The sequence below is a fragment of the Carcharhinus amblyrhynchos genome, chromosome 1 (assembly GCF_965287045.1).
Source record: "Carcharhinus amblyrhynchos chromosome 1, sCarAmb.v2.hapA, whole genome shotgun sequence".
NCBI classification, from domain to species: Eukaryota; Metazoa; Chordata; class Chondrichthyes; order Carcharhiniformes; family Carcharhinidae; genus Carcharhinus; species Carcharhinus amblyrhynchos.
This window is the reverse complement of record NC_137324.1, coordinates 132,555,934-132,573,250: the sequence shown is the minus strand read 5'-3', so window position 1 is coordinate 132,573,250 and position 17,317 is coordinate 132,555,934. Positions and strand designations below refer to the sequence as shown.

General features: G+C 41.2%; 1 protein-coding gene across 1 annotated transcript in view; it reads right to left on the bottom strand.

The window, feature by feature from the left end:
• lrba (LPS-responsive vesicle trafficking, beach and anchor containing) overlaps positions 1 to 17,317 on the bottom strand; it is an 888,619-nt gene that overhangs the window by 551,929 nt on the left and 319,373 nt on the right. The window contains exons 34-35 of the mRNA XM_080192970.1: positions 14,516 to 14,580; positions 5,003 to 5,111 (exon numbers count right to left, since the gene is read on the bottom strand). Of these exons, the coding sequence (XP_080049096.1) occupies positions 5,003 to 5,111; positions 14,516 to 14,580 (174 nt within the window). The remainder of the gene's footprint in view (positions 1 to 5,002; positions 5,112 to 14,515; positions 14,581 to 17,317) is intronic.

Below are 17,317 nucleotides of genomic sequence, written 5' to 3'. Positions count from 1 at the left end.
GATCTTATAATGGAGTTGCTTTCTGTGACAAGATAACAGGATTGCCTTCAAGCTTCAATACTTATGACTGCCACTATTGTGAAAACATCACCCTCCCAACAACTGTTAAAGCTTTCAGTTCTGAAATTATGGCATAAGGTTACCAATTACAAGATTCTCTACAATCTTGAAAGTTTGAATTCAGGGTCTTAGGAAGATCTTTCTCCACATTCCTGAACAGATTCTCAGAAAATGCTGAGCATTTCTCTACTTGAGTCAAAAACTTTTTTCTAACTTCCAATCAGTTTTTCTGGACTCCCATTCTCCCTGCAGTTCACCTCCATTACAATTCCACCAGTCTAAGGAATTTTGCTCTTGTTCTTAAAAGTTTTACATGTTCTTCCTATACCTTATATCTATAACTTTCAGCCTATTCAAATTAAGGTTTATGACAAGATCGCTTATTCAAACACATTCTTTCCAAGGGCTTCACTACTATGAAATGCCTTAGTTCTTCAGCATTGCCTTTCTCATACAGCCAGGGGCATTTATGAGCTTGGCATCAGCTAAGCACTTCTTACTGTTTTCAATTTTGGTGTTGGCCATCATTGCAGTAAAGAAACCTTGATCTTGCCTTTTCCATCCCACAACAGCTTATATTCATATAGCATCTTTTAAGATAACAAAATGCTCCAAGGCATTTCAACAGAGCTTATAAAGCTTAATGCAACACCAAGCCACACAAGATTAATTAGATAACCAAAACCTTGGTCAAAGGTAGATTTTAAGGAATATATTTAAGGAGCAATGAGAGGTAGAGAAGCAGGGAAGTGTGGATGGAGGAATGGAATTTCAGAGCTAAGGGCCCATACAGTTGAAAACATGATTAATGGTAGAGCAATTAAAATCAGGCATGCCACAAGGCCAGAATTTGATGACTGCAGAGTCATGCAGCACAGAAACAGGCCCTTTGGAGAGGCTGGGGTGCATGGGGTCTTTGATTATGCTGTCTGCTTTTCTGGGGCAGCAGAAAGTGTAGAGAGTTGATGGATGGGAGATTGGCTTGCATGATGGACAGGGGTTCATTCACAACCCTTTGCAGTTTCTTGCGATCTTGGACAGAACAGGAGCCATACCAAGTTGTGATACAACCAGCAAGAATTCTTTCTGCGATGCATCTGCAAAAATTGGTGAGAGTCGTAGCAAACATGCCAAATTTTCTTAGTCTTCTGAGAAAGTAGTGGTGTTCGTGGGCTTCCTTAACGACAGCATCGGCATTGCAGGGACGGGGGGTCATTGTGGTGATTCTGGACACCTAAAAACTTGAAGCTCTTGACATAAGAACATTAGAAATAGGAGCAGCAGTAAGCCATCTAACCTCTTGAGCCTGCCCCGCCATTCAATAAAATTATGGCTGATCTGAAGTGGATCAGTTCCACTTTCCCCCCATAACCCTTAATTCCCTTGTCTATCAGATATCTATCTACCCGTGACTTAAATATATTTAGTGAGGTAGCCTCCACCACTTCAACGGGCAGAGAATTCCAGAGATTCACCACCCTTTGAGAGTGAAGATGTTCCTCATCAACTCCGTTCTAAACTGCCTGCCCCCCTCCCCCACCCCCACTTATTTTGAGGCTGTGCCCTCTAGTTCTGTTTTCCTTTCTAAGTGGAAAGAATCTCTACCTCTACCCTATCTAGCCCCTTCATTATCTTGTAAGTCTCTATAAGATCCCCCCTCAGCCTTCTAAACTCTAACGAGTACAGGCCCAGGCTATTTAATCTCTCCTCATAAGCTAACCCCCTCATCTCCGGTATCAGCCTGGTGAACCTTCTCTGTACTCCCTCCAAGGTCAATATATCCTTTCGCAAAAAAGGGGACCAAAACTGCACACAGTACTCTAGTTGCGGCCTCACCAGTGCCTTGTACAGTTGCAGCAAGACCTCCTTGCTTTTATATTCTCTCCCCCTCGCTATAAAGGCCAACATTCTATTCGCCTTCTTGATCACCTGCTGCACCTGCAGACTGAGTTTTTGCAATTCGTGCACAAGGACCCCCAGGTCCCTCTGCACAGTAGCATGCTGCAGCTTTTCACCCTTTAAATAATATTCCCTCCTACTACTATTTCTATTAAAGTAGATAACCTCACATTTGCTAACGTTGTACTCCATCTGCCAGGTCTTTGCCCACTCACTCAGCCTATCCAGATCTCTGCAGACTTTCCGTACGCTCCACGCAACTCACTTTTCCACTCATCTTCGTGTCATCAGCAAATATTGTTACCCTACACTTGGCCCCCTCCTCCAGATCGTCTATGTATATGGTAAACAGTTGAGGCCCCAGCACCGATCCCTGCGGCACTCCACTAGTCACCAACTGCCAACCAGAAAAGCGTCCACTGATTCCAACTCTCTGCTTCCTGTTAGATAACCAATCCTCAATCCATTATTGACCATTTCCCTGATGTAGACAGGGGCATGCCCTCCACTATGCTTCCTGAAATCGATGACAATCTTCTTCGTTTTGTTGACATTGAGGGAGAGATTATTGTTGTCACACCAGATTCTTTATCTCTTTCCTGAATGCTGCCTCATCATTGTTTGAGATCTGACCCACTAATATGGTGTCATCAGCAAATTTGAAAATTGAGTTGGAGGGGAATTTGGCCACTTGGTCATAGGTGTATTAGGATTGTAGTAAGGGGCTGAGGAATCAGCCTTGTGGGGCATCAGTGTTCAGGATGATCGTGGAGGAAGTGTTGTTGCCCTTCCTAACTGTAGGTTAGGAAGTTTAGGATCCAGTCGCACAGGGAGGACCCAAACCCCAGACCACAGAATTTGGAGATGAATTTTGTAAGAATAATGGTGTTGATGCCTGAGCTGTAATCAATAAATAGGAGTCTGACATTAGTATCTTTGTTATCCAGGGTTTACTGTAGACCAGGGAGATGGTGTCTGCTGTTGTGGCAATAGGCAAACTGTAGTGGAACCAGGCAATTATGCAGGCTGGAATTGATTCATGCTATGACTGACCTTTCGATGTACCTCATAACAATGGATGTCAGAGCAACCGGGCGATAGTCATTAAGACATGCTGCCCAATGATAGTCACTTTCTTGAAGCAGATCAGGACCTCAGATTGGTATAACGAGGGGTTAAAGATGTCTATGAACATCCCCACCAGCTAGTCCGCATAAGATCTGAGTACTCATCCGAATACCCCATCTGGGGCAGTCACTTTCCATGGTTGACTTTTGAGGAGGCTGATCTGACGTCTGCAATGGTGATCTCGGATACTGGTTGGGCGAGACTTCCGGGGCAGAAGGCGTGCTCTCGCTGACCTCTTGCTCAAAACGGGCATAAGATGCATTGAGAGGGGTGTATTGATGCCAGCAATTCTACATACCTTCATCTTGTCGTCTGTTGTGTCTTACAGCCTGTGTCCATGCCAGTCCTCAATCAGAACAACTACTCAATTGCATTCTGACTTTTTTCTGTAGCCCTGCAATTATTTTCCCCTTGAGATAGTGATTCAATTCTTTCCTGAAAATCGAATTGTATCTGCCTCCACCTCATGTTGCTCGTACCTCTTTGACGAACCACCTTAAATCAGCATGCTTCAAAATAGTTACTGAACTCACCCTTACATCACAAACAGGAGACTGCAATCCTCGTGCCAAAAGGAATAAACAGAAAAATAACACTACAGTAATGCAATATTTAAACAAATTAGCCTATGCGCCATTAGCAGACAATGTACCATGTGTATTCTCAAATAGTATTTCTGAAAATACTAATCCAATTCGCATTCATCTTCAAATCAGGATTTTCTTCTAAGCTACCCTAATCGAAGCAATGGGGTTCTTAGTTTCAGATAATCTACATGTTAAATAAATGGTTTATAAAGTTACCTCAATACAAATCAAACAAAAGCAATCTTGATAAAGCCCAACCTTTTTTTCCATCCAGAATATATTGTGGCAACAGGAACAGGTCATTAACGGTACTAGTAATATGCAGGTACATGTAACTGTTAACAGTTTTGCAGTTTAACATTTACAGATATATCATAGAAAGCATTCTTTCTGATTGTATCACAGCTTGGTATGGCTCCTGCTCTGCTCCACACTGCAAGGAACTACAAAAGGTTGTGAATGCAGCCCAATCCATCACACAAATCAGCCTCTCATCCATTGACTATGTCTACACTTCCCGCTGCCTCAGCAAAACAGTTAGCATAATTAAGAATCCCATGCACCCTGGACACTCTCTTTCACCTTCTTCCGTCGGGAAAAAGATACAAAAGTCTGAGGTCATGTACCAACTGACTCAAGAACAGCTTCTTCCCTATTGCTGTCAGACTTTTGAATGTTCTTGTCTTGCAATAAGTTGATCTTTCTCTACACCACAGCTATGACTGTGACACTACATTCTGCACTCTCTCGCCCCTTCTCTATGATTGGTATGCTTTGTTTGTATGGCACACAAGAAACAATACTTTTCACTGTATGTTAATACATGAGACAATAATAAATCAAATGAAGTCAGGTCAAAGGCTTGTGAATAAGAAAAAATGCACGCAGAAGGTGGAGGAGGATAATGGAATAGGAAAGATAGTCAAGAATAGAGAAATAAAGATAACGGAAAAACACTCTACAGAAAACATACCGGCAGCATTTCCTTGAAGTATCTATATTTAGTTACCTACAAACCTGAATCATTAGAATCTCCTCCACATAGAATCTCTTAATTTGCATCACAGATTAACGGGATGAACGAGACTTTGTTTTAATGCAGCGCCATATCTCTATTCATAAAGTCATTAACACAAAGCACTAGTCAAACCTGTCCAAGAAAGAACAATAATATGCATTCTAAAATATAATTATAAAATTGCTTACAAAATTATACAAGAAAACTATCAGGTTTTCCGATAGTTTGGCCCATTGACCAGTTGCCACCTTTGTGAAGCAAACTGTAGAGTTTTGTTTAAACAGATGGCAAACAATGACATGCAGCTTACCTCAAACTCAGCATGTCTATGTATATCCTCTGCTCGTTGTCTGCTCAGGATAAACTCTGCCTCATTTGCTACCCTCACAAGATGATCTTTCATGGTATGGCAGAGCAGTCTATGTGGAGAAACAACACAACTTAGAAGTATGTTCCCTGGTAAAAATAACAAACTTTACCTGAATACTTTTGGCATTGAAAATCAACAAACAAAATTATATGAACATTTTTTCATTTTGTGAACAGTCTGTCTTATACGTACTTGGAACAGAAAAACAATATTCTGAGGAAATATGTGCAGATCTTAAAAATTCTGCACAAAAAATTATTTTCTTCATCTTTAACAGACAGCAGAAATATTCATACACAAGCACAATACATGTAAATAATTTTGATACAAATCTATCAAGATAGCAAAAACCCACAGATTTATTAATGTTTCTGACAAAAGAATTTTTAAGATGTTTGGTTTAGAACATTGTGAGGAACTCTGCAGCAACATCCTGGGGCTGAGATGATTGGAATTTGACAACCAAAGCCAACATCCTTCATGCTAGGTATTACTCCAGCCAGTGGAGAGTTTTCCTCCACGATTCCCATTGACCTTAATTTTAGTCAGGCACCTTGATGCCATACTTGTCACCATATTCATAACTCACCTCAAGAATTTAATTCTTCTGTCCACATTTAGGTCATGGCTGCATGAGGTCTGGAGCCAAGTGGTCTTAGCAATAATCTATCCACCAATTATACCATGTAGGTGCTATTTGAAAGCACTGTTGAGAACAACTTCAAGGAAGTTGCATTGCATTGGGTTCGCCTTTTTGTGCGTATTCCACTCTCTCAGGTAGGAATGGGTTAGGACCAGATAAATTGGAAATCAAAATTATTAAGCAAAATAAAACAATTAGATGCCTATAAAGGATTAATTCAGCACAGCCAAGGTATAATCTCACAAAGGTGAAAGGGCAAACAAAGTTCTCTGGATGATGGAAGAGTTAGAAATGATGAAGAAAAAAAATGTGCTTATGACAGATGTCAGAGGAATAATACAAACAAGAACCAGTTTGAATAAAGAAAGCTCAGAGGAACAGTGAAGGGGGGGGGGGCGGGCGGCGGCGGCGGCGTTGGGTGTGCAGGTGCGTGGGGCAGCATAGGGAGGAGGGTGCCTGCACAATGGAGTTAGAAAGGTATGTGCACCACGGAGGCTGCAAATGTCACAGTGGGGTTAGGGTGCGTGTGCCACAGAGGCATTAGGGTGCGTGCGGACATGAGAGTTGAAAGAGTTGTAGCGGACATTCCAAATTTCCTTTGCCTCCAAAGGAAGTAGAGTTGTTATTGGACTTTCTCAACTATGGCTTCAGCGTGGAGTGACCAGGATAGGTTGTTGGCTATCTGCACATCCAGAAACCTGAAACTCTTGACCATTTCCACTTTGTCGCCTTTGACGTAGATAGGGGCATACCTTCCATTGCGCTTCCTGAAGTTGATGACAGTCTCCTTTGTTTTGTTAACATTGAGGGAGAGATTGTTGCTGTCACACCAGTTCACCAGATTCTCTATCTCATTCCTGTATTCTGTCTCGTCATTGTTTGAGATCCAGCCCACTATGGTGGTGTCATCAGCAAACTTGAAAATCAAATTGGAGGGGAATTTGGCCACACAGTCATTGGTGTAAAAGGAATATAGTAAGGGGCTGAGGAGACAGCCTTATGGGGCACTGATGTTGAGGATAATTGTGGAGGTGGTGTTGTCACCTATACTTAATGATTGTGATCTGTGGGTTAGGAAGTCTAGGATCCAGTCGCAGAGCAAGGAGCTGAGCCCTAGACCACAGAGCTTGGAAGTGAGTTTTTGTTGAAGGCCGAGTTACATTCGATGAATAGGAGTCAGACATAGGTGTCTTTGTTATCTAGTTCTTCCGGGTTGAGTGTAGGGCCAGGGAGATGGCATCTACTGTGGACCTGTTATGGCAATGGGTGAAATGTAGTGGATCCAGGCAATCTGGGGGCTGAAATTGATTCGAACATGTAACCTTTTGAAGCACTTTGCAATGATGGATATCTGAGCCATTGGCCAATAGTCACACTGTCATTAAGGCATGCGGCCTGGCTTTTCTTTGGTACAGCTTCTAATGTCAGAGGTAGGAACGTTCACTGATGGTTGCACGATGTTCAGCATCATTTGTGACGACTCACACACTGAAGCAGTCCATGTCCAAATGCAGCACCACCTGGTCAATATCTAAGCTTTAGCCGACATGTGAGAAGTAACATTCATAGAATGATAAAATCCTACAGTGCAAGAGGCCATCCAGCCCATCAAGTCTGCACTGACTACAATATGGGGCATTAGCCTCATATCCGCATGCTTTTACTCTAGCTAGTTCCCCTGACACCAAAGGGGCAATTTAGCATGGTCAATCCACCTAACCTGTACATCTTTGTAGCATGGGAAGAAATCAGGGCATCCAGAGGAAACACATGCAGACACGGAGACAACAGTAATTCAAGTCGGAAATCAAACCTGGGTCCCTGGTGCTGTTAGGCAACAGTGCTAATCACTGTGCCACCGTGCCGCTCCCACACCATAGAAATGCCAGTTCTGATGTAACAGAACTCCAGCAAATTAAAAATATAAGATGTGACAAGCAAAGTGGATGACTCCTGTAAACATAGTGTATCTGGACTCCTGGAACTCATTTGATAAGGTGCCACACAAAAGGTTAATACAAAACGTAAGGTGCCGCAGGTTTGGGACTAATACATTAGCTTGGACAGAGGATTGATTAAACAATAGAAAGTAGATAAAATAGAAAGGGATAAATGGGTCTTTTTCTGGTGGACAAACCTGTAACTATAGGTGAAAAACAGGGGTCGGGCCGCAACATATTAATCGCTTGGAAGGCAAATTTGCAGACAGCACTAAAACAGGTAGGAAAGCAAGTTGTAATGAGGATTAAGAGATACACAAATGGATATGGATAAGTTAGGTGATTGAGCCAAAATTTGGTAGATGGGATATAACCTGGATAAGTCTGATTGGAGGAAAATACAAGCAACTTATTAACTAAATGGAGAGAAAACTCCAAATGATTCAGTGCAGAAGGATCAGTATCCTCGTGCACAAATCAGACAGTTAAGAACATAAGAAATAGGAGCAGGAGTAGGCCATCTAACCCTCAGAGCCTGCTTCGCAATTCAATAAGATCATGGCTGATCTGAAGTGGATCAGTTCCACTTTCCCGCTTTCTCCCCATAACCCTTAATTCCCTTGTCTGTCAAAAACCTATCTACCCACGTCTTAAAAATATTTAGCGAGATAGCCTCCACCACTTCAACGGGCAGAGAATTCCAGAGATTCACCACCTTTTGAGTGAAGAAGTTCCTCCTCAACTCCGATCTAAACTGCCACCTCCACCCCTTGTCTTGAGGCTGTGCCCCCTAGTCCTGCTATTCTTTCTAAGCAGGAAGAATCTCTCTACCTCCACCCTATCCATCCCCCTCATTATCTTATACGTCTCTATAAGATCCCCCCTCATCCTCCTAAACTCCAACAAGTATAGGCCCAGTCTATTTAGTCTCTCTTCATAGTCCAACCCCCTCATCTCCAGTATCAGCCTAGTGAACCTCCTCTGCACTCCCTCCAAGGCCAATATATCCTTGCGCAAGTGCGGCGACCAAAACTGCACACAGTACTCCAGCTGCGGCCTCGCCAGTACCCTGTACAGTTGCAGCAAGACCTCCATGCTTTTATATTCTATCCCCCTCGCTATAAAGGCCAGCATTCCATTTGCTGCCTTGATCACCTGCAGACTGGGTTTTTGCAACTCATGCACAAGGACCCCCAGGTCCCTCTGCACCATAGCATGCTGCAGCTTTTCACCCTTTAAATAGTAATCCCTCCTGCTATTATTCCTGCCAAAGTGGATAACCTCACACTTGCTAACATTATACTCTGTCTGCCAGGTCCTCCCCCACTTGCTCAGCCTATCCAGATCCCTCTGCAGGCTTTCCACACCCTCCACGCAATTTGCTTTACCACTCATCTTCGTGTCATCAGCAAATTTTTTCACCCTACACTCAGCCCCCTCCTCCAGATCATCTATATAAATGGTAAATAGCTGAGGCCGCAGCACCCATCCCTGCGGCACTCCATGAGTGACCAACCGCCAATCAGAATAACACCCATTGATACCAACTCTCTGCTTCCTATTAGACAACCAATCCTCTATCCACGCTAACACCTGACCCCCAACTCCGTGCACCCTAACCTTCTGTAGCAACCTTTTATGAGGCACCTTATCAAACGCCTTTTGAAAATCTAAAAACACCACATCCACCGGTTCCCCACTGTCTACCGCACTAGTCACCTCATAGAAATCCAATAAATTTGTCAAACACAACTTCCACTTAACGAATCCATGCTGCGTCTGCTCTATCAAACCATTCCTTTCTAGGTGCCTATTTCTTCTTTGATGATGGATTCAAGCATTTTTCCAACTACAGACATTAAACAAACCGGCCTATAATTCCCTGCCTTTTGTCTGCTGCCTTTTTTAAACAGCGGTGTAACATTAGCCATTTTCCAATCTTCCGGCACTTCCCCGGAATCCAGTGAATTTTGGTAATTACTAAGGCATCCACTCTCACCTCTGCCATTTCTTTCAGAACCCTGGGATGCATTCCATCTGGTCCTGGGGACTTGTCCGCCTTCAGTCCTATTAGTCTATCAAGCACTACCTCTCTAGTGACAGTAATCGCATTCAGGCCCTCAACTCCTACCATCCTTCTATCTTTAAGATCCGGCAAACTAGTTGTGTCCTCCTCAGCGAAGACCGAGGCAAAAAACTTATTTAAGGCCTCAGCCATTTCCTCATCTCCCACCGCTAAAACCCCCCTCTCATCCTCTAAGGGTCCAACGTTCACTCAAGCCAGCCTCCTCCTCTTTATATATTTGTAAAAACTCTTAACTGTCCTTTTTTTGGATATGCAGGTGCAGCAACAAGGCAGGCAAATGGAATTTTGACATTCATCGCTCATGGAGTATAAAAATAGGGAAGTGCTGTTGCAACGTAAAGGGCATTGGTGAGACCACATCTGGAGTAATGCAGACAGTTTTGATCCCCTTACTTAAGAGAGATGTAAATAAATTTGAGGCAGTACAAAGAAGGTTCATTGATTGATTCCAGTAATGAAGGATTTGTCTCATGAAAACAGTTTGAACAATTTAGGCCTATACTTGCTGGAATTTAGAACAATGAGAGGAGATAAGATGCTAAAAGGAGTTAACAGGATCGACACAGAGGGAGTGCTTTCCCCTATTGGGCATTGTAGAATGAGGGGCCATAGTTCGAAGCTAAGGGCTGACAGATTTAAAACAGAAGTGAGGATTTACTACTTCATTCAAATGATCATGAATCTGCAGTGCAGAGTGCAGCAGCTGAATCATAGAATCAGGGTGCAGAAGAGGCCATTCGGCCCCTTCAGTCTGCACTGATCTCTAATACAGTATCTTACTGAGAGCCTCTCCCCTGCCCTATCCCCATAACCGCACATCTTTACCTTGCTAATGCATCTAATCTACACATCTTGGGACACTAAGGGGCAATTTAACATGGTCAATCCACCTAACCTGCACAGCTTTGGACTGCTGAAGGAAATTGGAGCGCTCACACAGACATGGGGAGAATGTGCAAACTCCACAGAGTGTGGAGGTATTTGAGGCAACAGATAGTAGACATATGAAGGGTATGGGGAGCAGACAGGAAGGTGGAGATAAGATGGACACGAGATCAGCCACGATCATATTGAAAGTTGGAGCTGACTCAAAGGGCTGAATTGCAGCCTCTTTCTAGTTCTTATGGGAGGATTGTTTGCACTTCACCTAGCTAACAGCATGCCGAATTGAATTGGGAACCCTCAACACTACAACGAGCTCTGTATTCCGAAGCTCGTTCACTGGATCTCGTGTCTCCCATAAATGCAGAAGTCCACCCTCCAATCCATTACCAGAACAAGATAACCAGCAAAGATCAAAGAAGCACTGTCACACCTTTCAAGCATGCCATTCACCAGCACAAATGCGCTTGGTGGATCTTTGCACACTGATAGAAAGGTTGAGGAGCATGCCAGTGGTGCAAGACACAGAGGCACCTTTTGCCAGTTTCCCTTGGAGGAGGGAGGACAGACACAGCCCTGCTCAGGTAGCACAGACAGTGGGCCCCAGGGTCAATAGAAAAGAGACACTATCTTGGTCAGCAGCAACAACAGATGTGTTCCCACATGTTACTACTCCCTGAGGCACTACAGGGTCATGTGTAGAGAAGATGAGTCCATACGTATTGGTGCTAAGGTCAACGATACCACAGAGTGGCTGCAGTTCTTCTGTGGGAGGATCAACAGCCAGAAGTCGTGGTCTACATTGATACCAATGACAGATAGGAAGAGGGAGGGTTTCCTGAAATTAGAATTGAGGGAACGAGGAAGGAAATTATCAAGCAGAAACTCAAATGTCATAATCTCTGGATTACTCCCAGTGCCACATGCAAGTCAGTACACAAACAAGAGATTCCTGCGACACGGTCTTGGCTCGAGGTGGAGATGGCACCTGTAAAAACCAGGCAAGTTGCACCTGAACAGAACTGGGACTGAGTTCTTTGTAGAGCAATTTGTTAATGTTGGTGGGGGGGGAGCTTTAAACTAAATTGGCACATGTGTGAGAACCAAGAGGAAATATTAGAGAACAATACTGGATGCACAACACACTGGGAGGTGCCAAAAGCAATAGTATAGAGAATAGCAAATTGAGAAGTGAAGTTAGAATGAGAGATGAAATTGGAATAAGGGAGAAAGTAATGATGTCAAAATCATGTACATGAATGTACTGAGTATAGAAGGAAAATAACTTAAAGGTGTATATTCGAAAAAGTCCAAAAACCATGTCAGCATTGCTAGGGTAAACTAAATGGGAACTAGTGCAAGCTGAGTTGATACAATTTCCATGCAGGGCTTGTTTAAAAAAAAAAGAAAAATTCTTCCCTAATGTTCCAAATACACTGAGCATACAAGAAAAGATGCAACATAAACTTAAACAGAACTAAATTTTTCACAAATACACATTAGAGTTACTTTGCGTTATGTGGGGCATCAAACACATTAGGCCAACCAATTTAGTGGACCAGTACGTGCACCATCATCTTTATTAGATAAAGTCCTATTATTAGGGACAGCTGGGTTGTGGCACAGCTAGTTCTGGAACACAAGTCTTCAGGATGAGATGTTGCAGGGCCCCCATATCTGTACAGATGGGTTTTTATCATCACTTGCCAAAGGCTTTTTAAATGCAATGATCCAAGAAATGAATGCTGGCCTTGCCAGCAATGCCTAGTGCCCCTGAACAAACAAAACAAAATCCCACTTGTTTTTTGAAGTAGGCAATGTTTTGCATGACAACAGTCAGTAGTCATGATGTGGATATGCCGGCGTTGGACTGGGGTAAACTGTAAAAAATCTGACACCACCAGGTTTCAGTCGAACCGATTTATCTGATAGTAAATTCACTAGCTTTCGGGTTAGCCCCTTCGTCAGGTGAATGGAGAGTTCTGGCCTCAGGCAGAGCATATAAAGCACAGACAGTTTACAGATTACTGATTAGAATGCGAATCTTTACACCTAACCTGCTGTTCAAGTCTTAAAGTGGCTAACAATGTGACTTTAAGACTTGAACAGCAGGTTAGGTGTAAAGATTCGCATTCTAATCAGTAATCTGTAAACTGTCTGTGCTTTATATGCTCTGCCTGAGGCCAGAACTCTCCATTCACCTGACGAAGGGGCTAACCCGAAAGCTAGTGAATTTACTATCAGATAAATCGGTTCGACTGAAACCTGGTGGTGTCAGACTTTTCACAACAGTCAGTAGCACAGTGGTTAGTATTATTGTCTCACAGCTCCAGGGACCTCGGTTCAATTCCAGCCTTAGGTGACTGTCTCGAGTTTTGCACCTTCTCCCAGTGTCTGTGTGAGGTTCCTGCGGATACTCTGGTTTCCTCCCACAGTACAAAAATATGCAGGTTAGGTGGAGTGGCCATGCCAAATTGCCTCTTGGTGTCCCAAAGTGTGTGTCGGTTAGAGAGTCAATAGAGACTCGATGGGCTAAATTAGACTTCCACACTCTAGGGACTATATGATGTGTGCTTTTTTAAAATTAATTCACAGAATGTGAGTACTGCTGACTAGGCCCACCCTATGTTACTACATGATTTTCCTACAATTTTAGCGAGGTAATACTCCATCAATATATGGAAAATGTGGAATCAAAAATTATGAAACTAACCCATTAGTGCAGTTAAAAAATTCTGACTGGATTATTTAACCATCTAAGCTTTGTGGAGGACCTTGCTCCCTCAGCACAAATCATATAAAAAATGGCTGATAATTGCTTGCACTTCTACATCACTAATTGATTTGTTAATGATTAACATCTAATCCAGATTATAGACTTTACCAACTTCTCTTACATGTGTACAGAATCCTAGTGTTATTGGGTTCATAAAATATTAATCAAGGGCCAAATTCAGAGCAACCATTCTGTTCCAAGAGGTCAGAGCAGGTCAGGACCATATAATGAGAAACAATAACAGGCCAGGTCCTTCCAGTGTAACCTAATACCCTTGTTACTTTACACTGGCCCCTGGGATCAAATGCAGTAACTAGTTTTCTCCAGCAGAACAAAAATGTTGTTCCAAGTATTATCATAAACCTTCTGTAAACTTAATACATTTAAACAATTTCCTTGCAAGGTAGTTTATTTTCTGCCAAGTTTATCTAACATGGCTTTGTAAAACAACAACCAAAATGAATATTGCAGAAATAAAAAGATCAGGCACTTTTTTTTAAAATTTAGATTCCTTTTTTAAATTCATCCTGGAGAGGAAACGACGCACAAAATATTTTAATTCATATCTGTTTACTCGAGCGTTATTTCATAAATTGTGGAATACATGATACCAACCAAATAGTTTCACAGGATTTAATAAATAAATATTGTTGATAAATTTTGTCTATGCATTCTTAAGTGGGCCTAAAGAACAGATTTGCTTATCTGAAATTCTTTCGATAGTTATTTCATGGTCCAAAATATGACGTATTAGCATGTTTACTTCTACGCAATTGTAGAACAGGGGAATAATGGTCTTGAAAACATGTTAAAAACTCCAATAAATTCCGCTCGGTGTGCCAGCATAATTTTTTTTCCTCCACAGAGGGCATATAGGCAAAACGTTCAAGCATAAAAAAAATCCTCCACTGAAAAACTGCCGCACAGCTGAAAGGTTTGGCAGCAGTTCCCAGAGACAAAGATCACAATGACATCTCCATTCACTCACACAGGTGTTATGAACCTTTAAATTTGAAGTTGGAATTTAGGATCAGTAATTCATGTGCACGTGGGTGTATTGGAATACACTGTTTAAAAGTTTAATAAATATCTACCTCAAAGAAAAAAAAATCTAAAACAACATTACCTTCCTTCGTTAACCAGCTCAATAAATGCAAGACCAGCATTTTTCTGAATGGAGTTCTGCCATTCCTGTAATAAAAATTGGAAAAAGAAATTAGAGATTTCTTCGAAAGTTAAAAATATAGAAATAAATCTGGTTGCCATGTGATGCACATGGTCCAAGGCCTTCACACCATCTCATGCCAATTGATTGACATCTTTAGTTCATAATTAGTGAAGATTTTAAAAAATGCCAAAATAGGAAATAAAACATATTTATCATGATATATTTTAGCATTAACGACTTCACACACAATTACCAAAGAACACCCTAGACTAAACAACTTCCAAATAAACCTCAGCTGAATCAAACCTTAAGTGAGTTCTAATAGTTCTGGGAGAAGCTTAATGGTCAATGTCTTTCATGACCCAATTTAATATTTCAACACTATGTGCACACATTACAAGAACAATAAAACTATTTGATGTGCAACATTTAAAGGGCTGAGGTAGTCGTCTCCCAGTGGTACTGAAAAAAACAAGCTAAAAGCCTCAGACATGACCACTAATGGTGCTAAAGTGCCGGAAATCATATTTTAGCACTTCAGAGAGATGGGTTGTAAGATGCAATTAACTGAGTCAATAAATTTATATATATTACTAAATTGTAAATTGATGTGATTCAGAAATGTTTCATACTATATTTGAATCTCATTATCTTAGATCAACAAATCAAAAAACACTTAACTGGACACACAAGATACAATTGAATCCATGTGATAAAAGTGTACAAGACGATTATGTTTTTCTCTTTTGTGGTGCTTTCATTTTGAAAACAATCAATTCCTCCATTCTAGTCACTTGTTCACACAGCACTGCAATATGTTAGCACTCTCACCAGAACTAGAAAGCTATAGGTTCAAGTCCACTTCAAAGACTTTAGTAAATAATATGAGACTGACACTGTCAGAAATTCCATCATTTGTATTAGATGTTAAATTGAGGCCTCATATACTCTCTCAGATGAACATAAAAGATCCCACGGCACTAATCTAAGAGCAGGAGTGCCCTCTTGGTGACCTTGACAACATTTATCTCTCACCCTACAATGAAAACAGAGGATCTGGTTACTTATTTCGTTGCCATTTGTGGGATCTTGCTACGCACAACTTGAATGTCATGCTTTATATTTTATAACACTGATCAAACATATTCCATTGGTTACAAATTGCTTTGGAATTCTTGAAGTTTTAAAAGGCATTACATAAAATGCACGTTCTTTCCCTTCTTTCCAATGTCAAGATACAGTTTTCAAAAAGAATCCCATCCAAATTTTTTAACTTGATGTTTCCCATTCTATCAGAAATCTCCAGTTATATTCTAATTGAAGGATGAAGTTACTTAGCCAAAAGGAATTCAGAGGTAACAAACAAAATGTGAACTACTTTACAAATTTTGCTCAAGCAAGCATTTTAACAATACTGCAATTAGAAGGTTTCCTGCACGAAGCAGGTTACTTTACTAAACTAAAGCAGCAAATCACCAGGGGTTCTCTGATGCAAGACATAGACAGTCAGGATACATACTGCAAAACTAGTTAATAAATAAACAAGAGATGATGTAATTATTTTCCACTGTGCCACATGTTCAAGAATAAGTTCTAAAAGTGTTACTTATAACACTTTCATTTCTGTTATGCTCTTGTCTGTTGAAATTCAACATTTAATGAAAATTGTCTTCTATGAAAGGTAAACTCTGATAGGGTTCAGCTACAAGATAGTTAAAAATTATCAGCTCCTTCAGAAATGTGACAAAAGTAGAACTTACACAAAAAACATACTTATGGTTTTACACCTTCTCCAATACTCTTATCTCTCAAATTTCTACATTTCCTCCCCAACTGAGAGCACAGCAAAATGGGATTGCCACATCAAGGTCACATCTATTAAGTGCCATTCATTACGCCAGGTGAAATAGCTCATTGAATTATACAAAACTGCATTAGAACAGTGCTTAGTCAATATAAAGCACTTCGAAATGTCCTGGGGTGTCATAGAAATGCAAGATATTCAATTGAAGACCTTCATGACATGTAAGGGTATGGCCACTTCGTATTTTAAAAGCAGGCTAAAAATTTTTCCATGTTGCAAGTACTACTTTTGAAAATTATTACTTAATTTTATGTTTACTTTTCTCTCCTCTTGAAGTTTTTCACTCCTTATTAGATGCATTGTCACAGACGTTAGGGGCCCTCTAACACATCACTCTGGTTACTCCATTTCCAGTGGAAATTTGGGTAGGGAGCCAAAATAAGCAATATAACAATGGGAATTATCACAACTAAGAGAGGTAATTCACTCACCAGAGAGCCACATGCACAGACTTCCAAGAATGGGTAGTGATCAGAAATTTGAAGATGATTTCCTGCTCATAAATATGACATGGTGAACAAGACTTATGTTGGAACTCTTCTGTACTGCAGAAGACATCACCAGACACCACTAAGATTTGGTGTTTGACTCCCCCCTTCATAGAGGCCAAGTATAGCACCTGCACTGTTGCCCCACCCAAGATTAACTGACTCAATACAGACAAAGTTTGAAGTTGGAACCTGACATATCTGTATTACTCAACTATCTATATAACCTGCCTAGCCAAAAGCCTTGTAAAGCATGTTCATCATTTTAAATGTAAACAATTTATAGCACAATGCTAATTATTACAAAATATTGCTTTGATGTAGTTAGTTCCCATTCCAACATCATTTGGACTTTTCTCAAATGTTTTGACTCAATGGCAACTTCCACAAGCAGGCAGACCTTCCTAA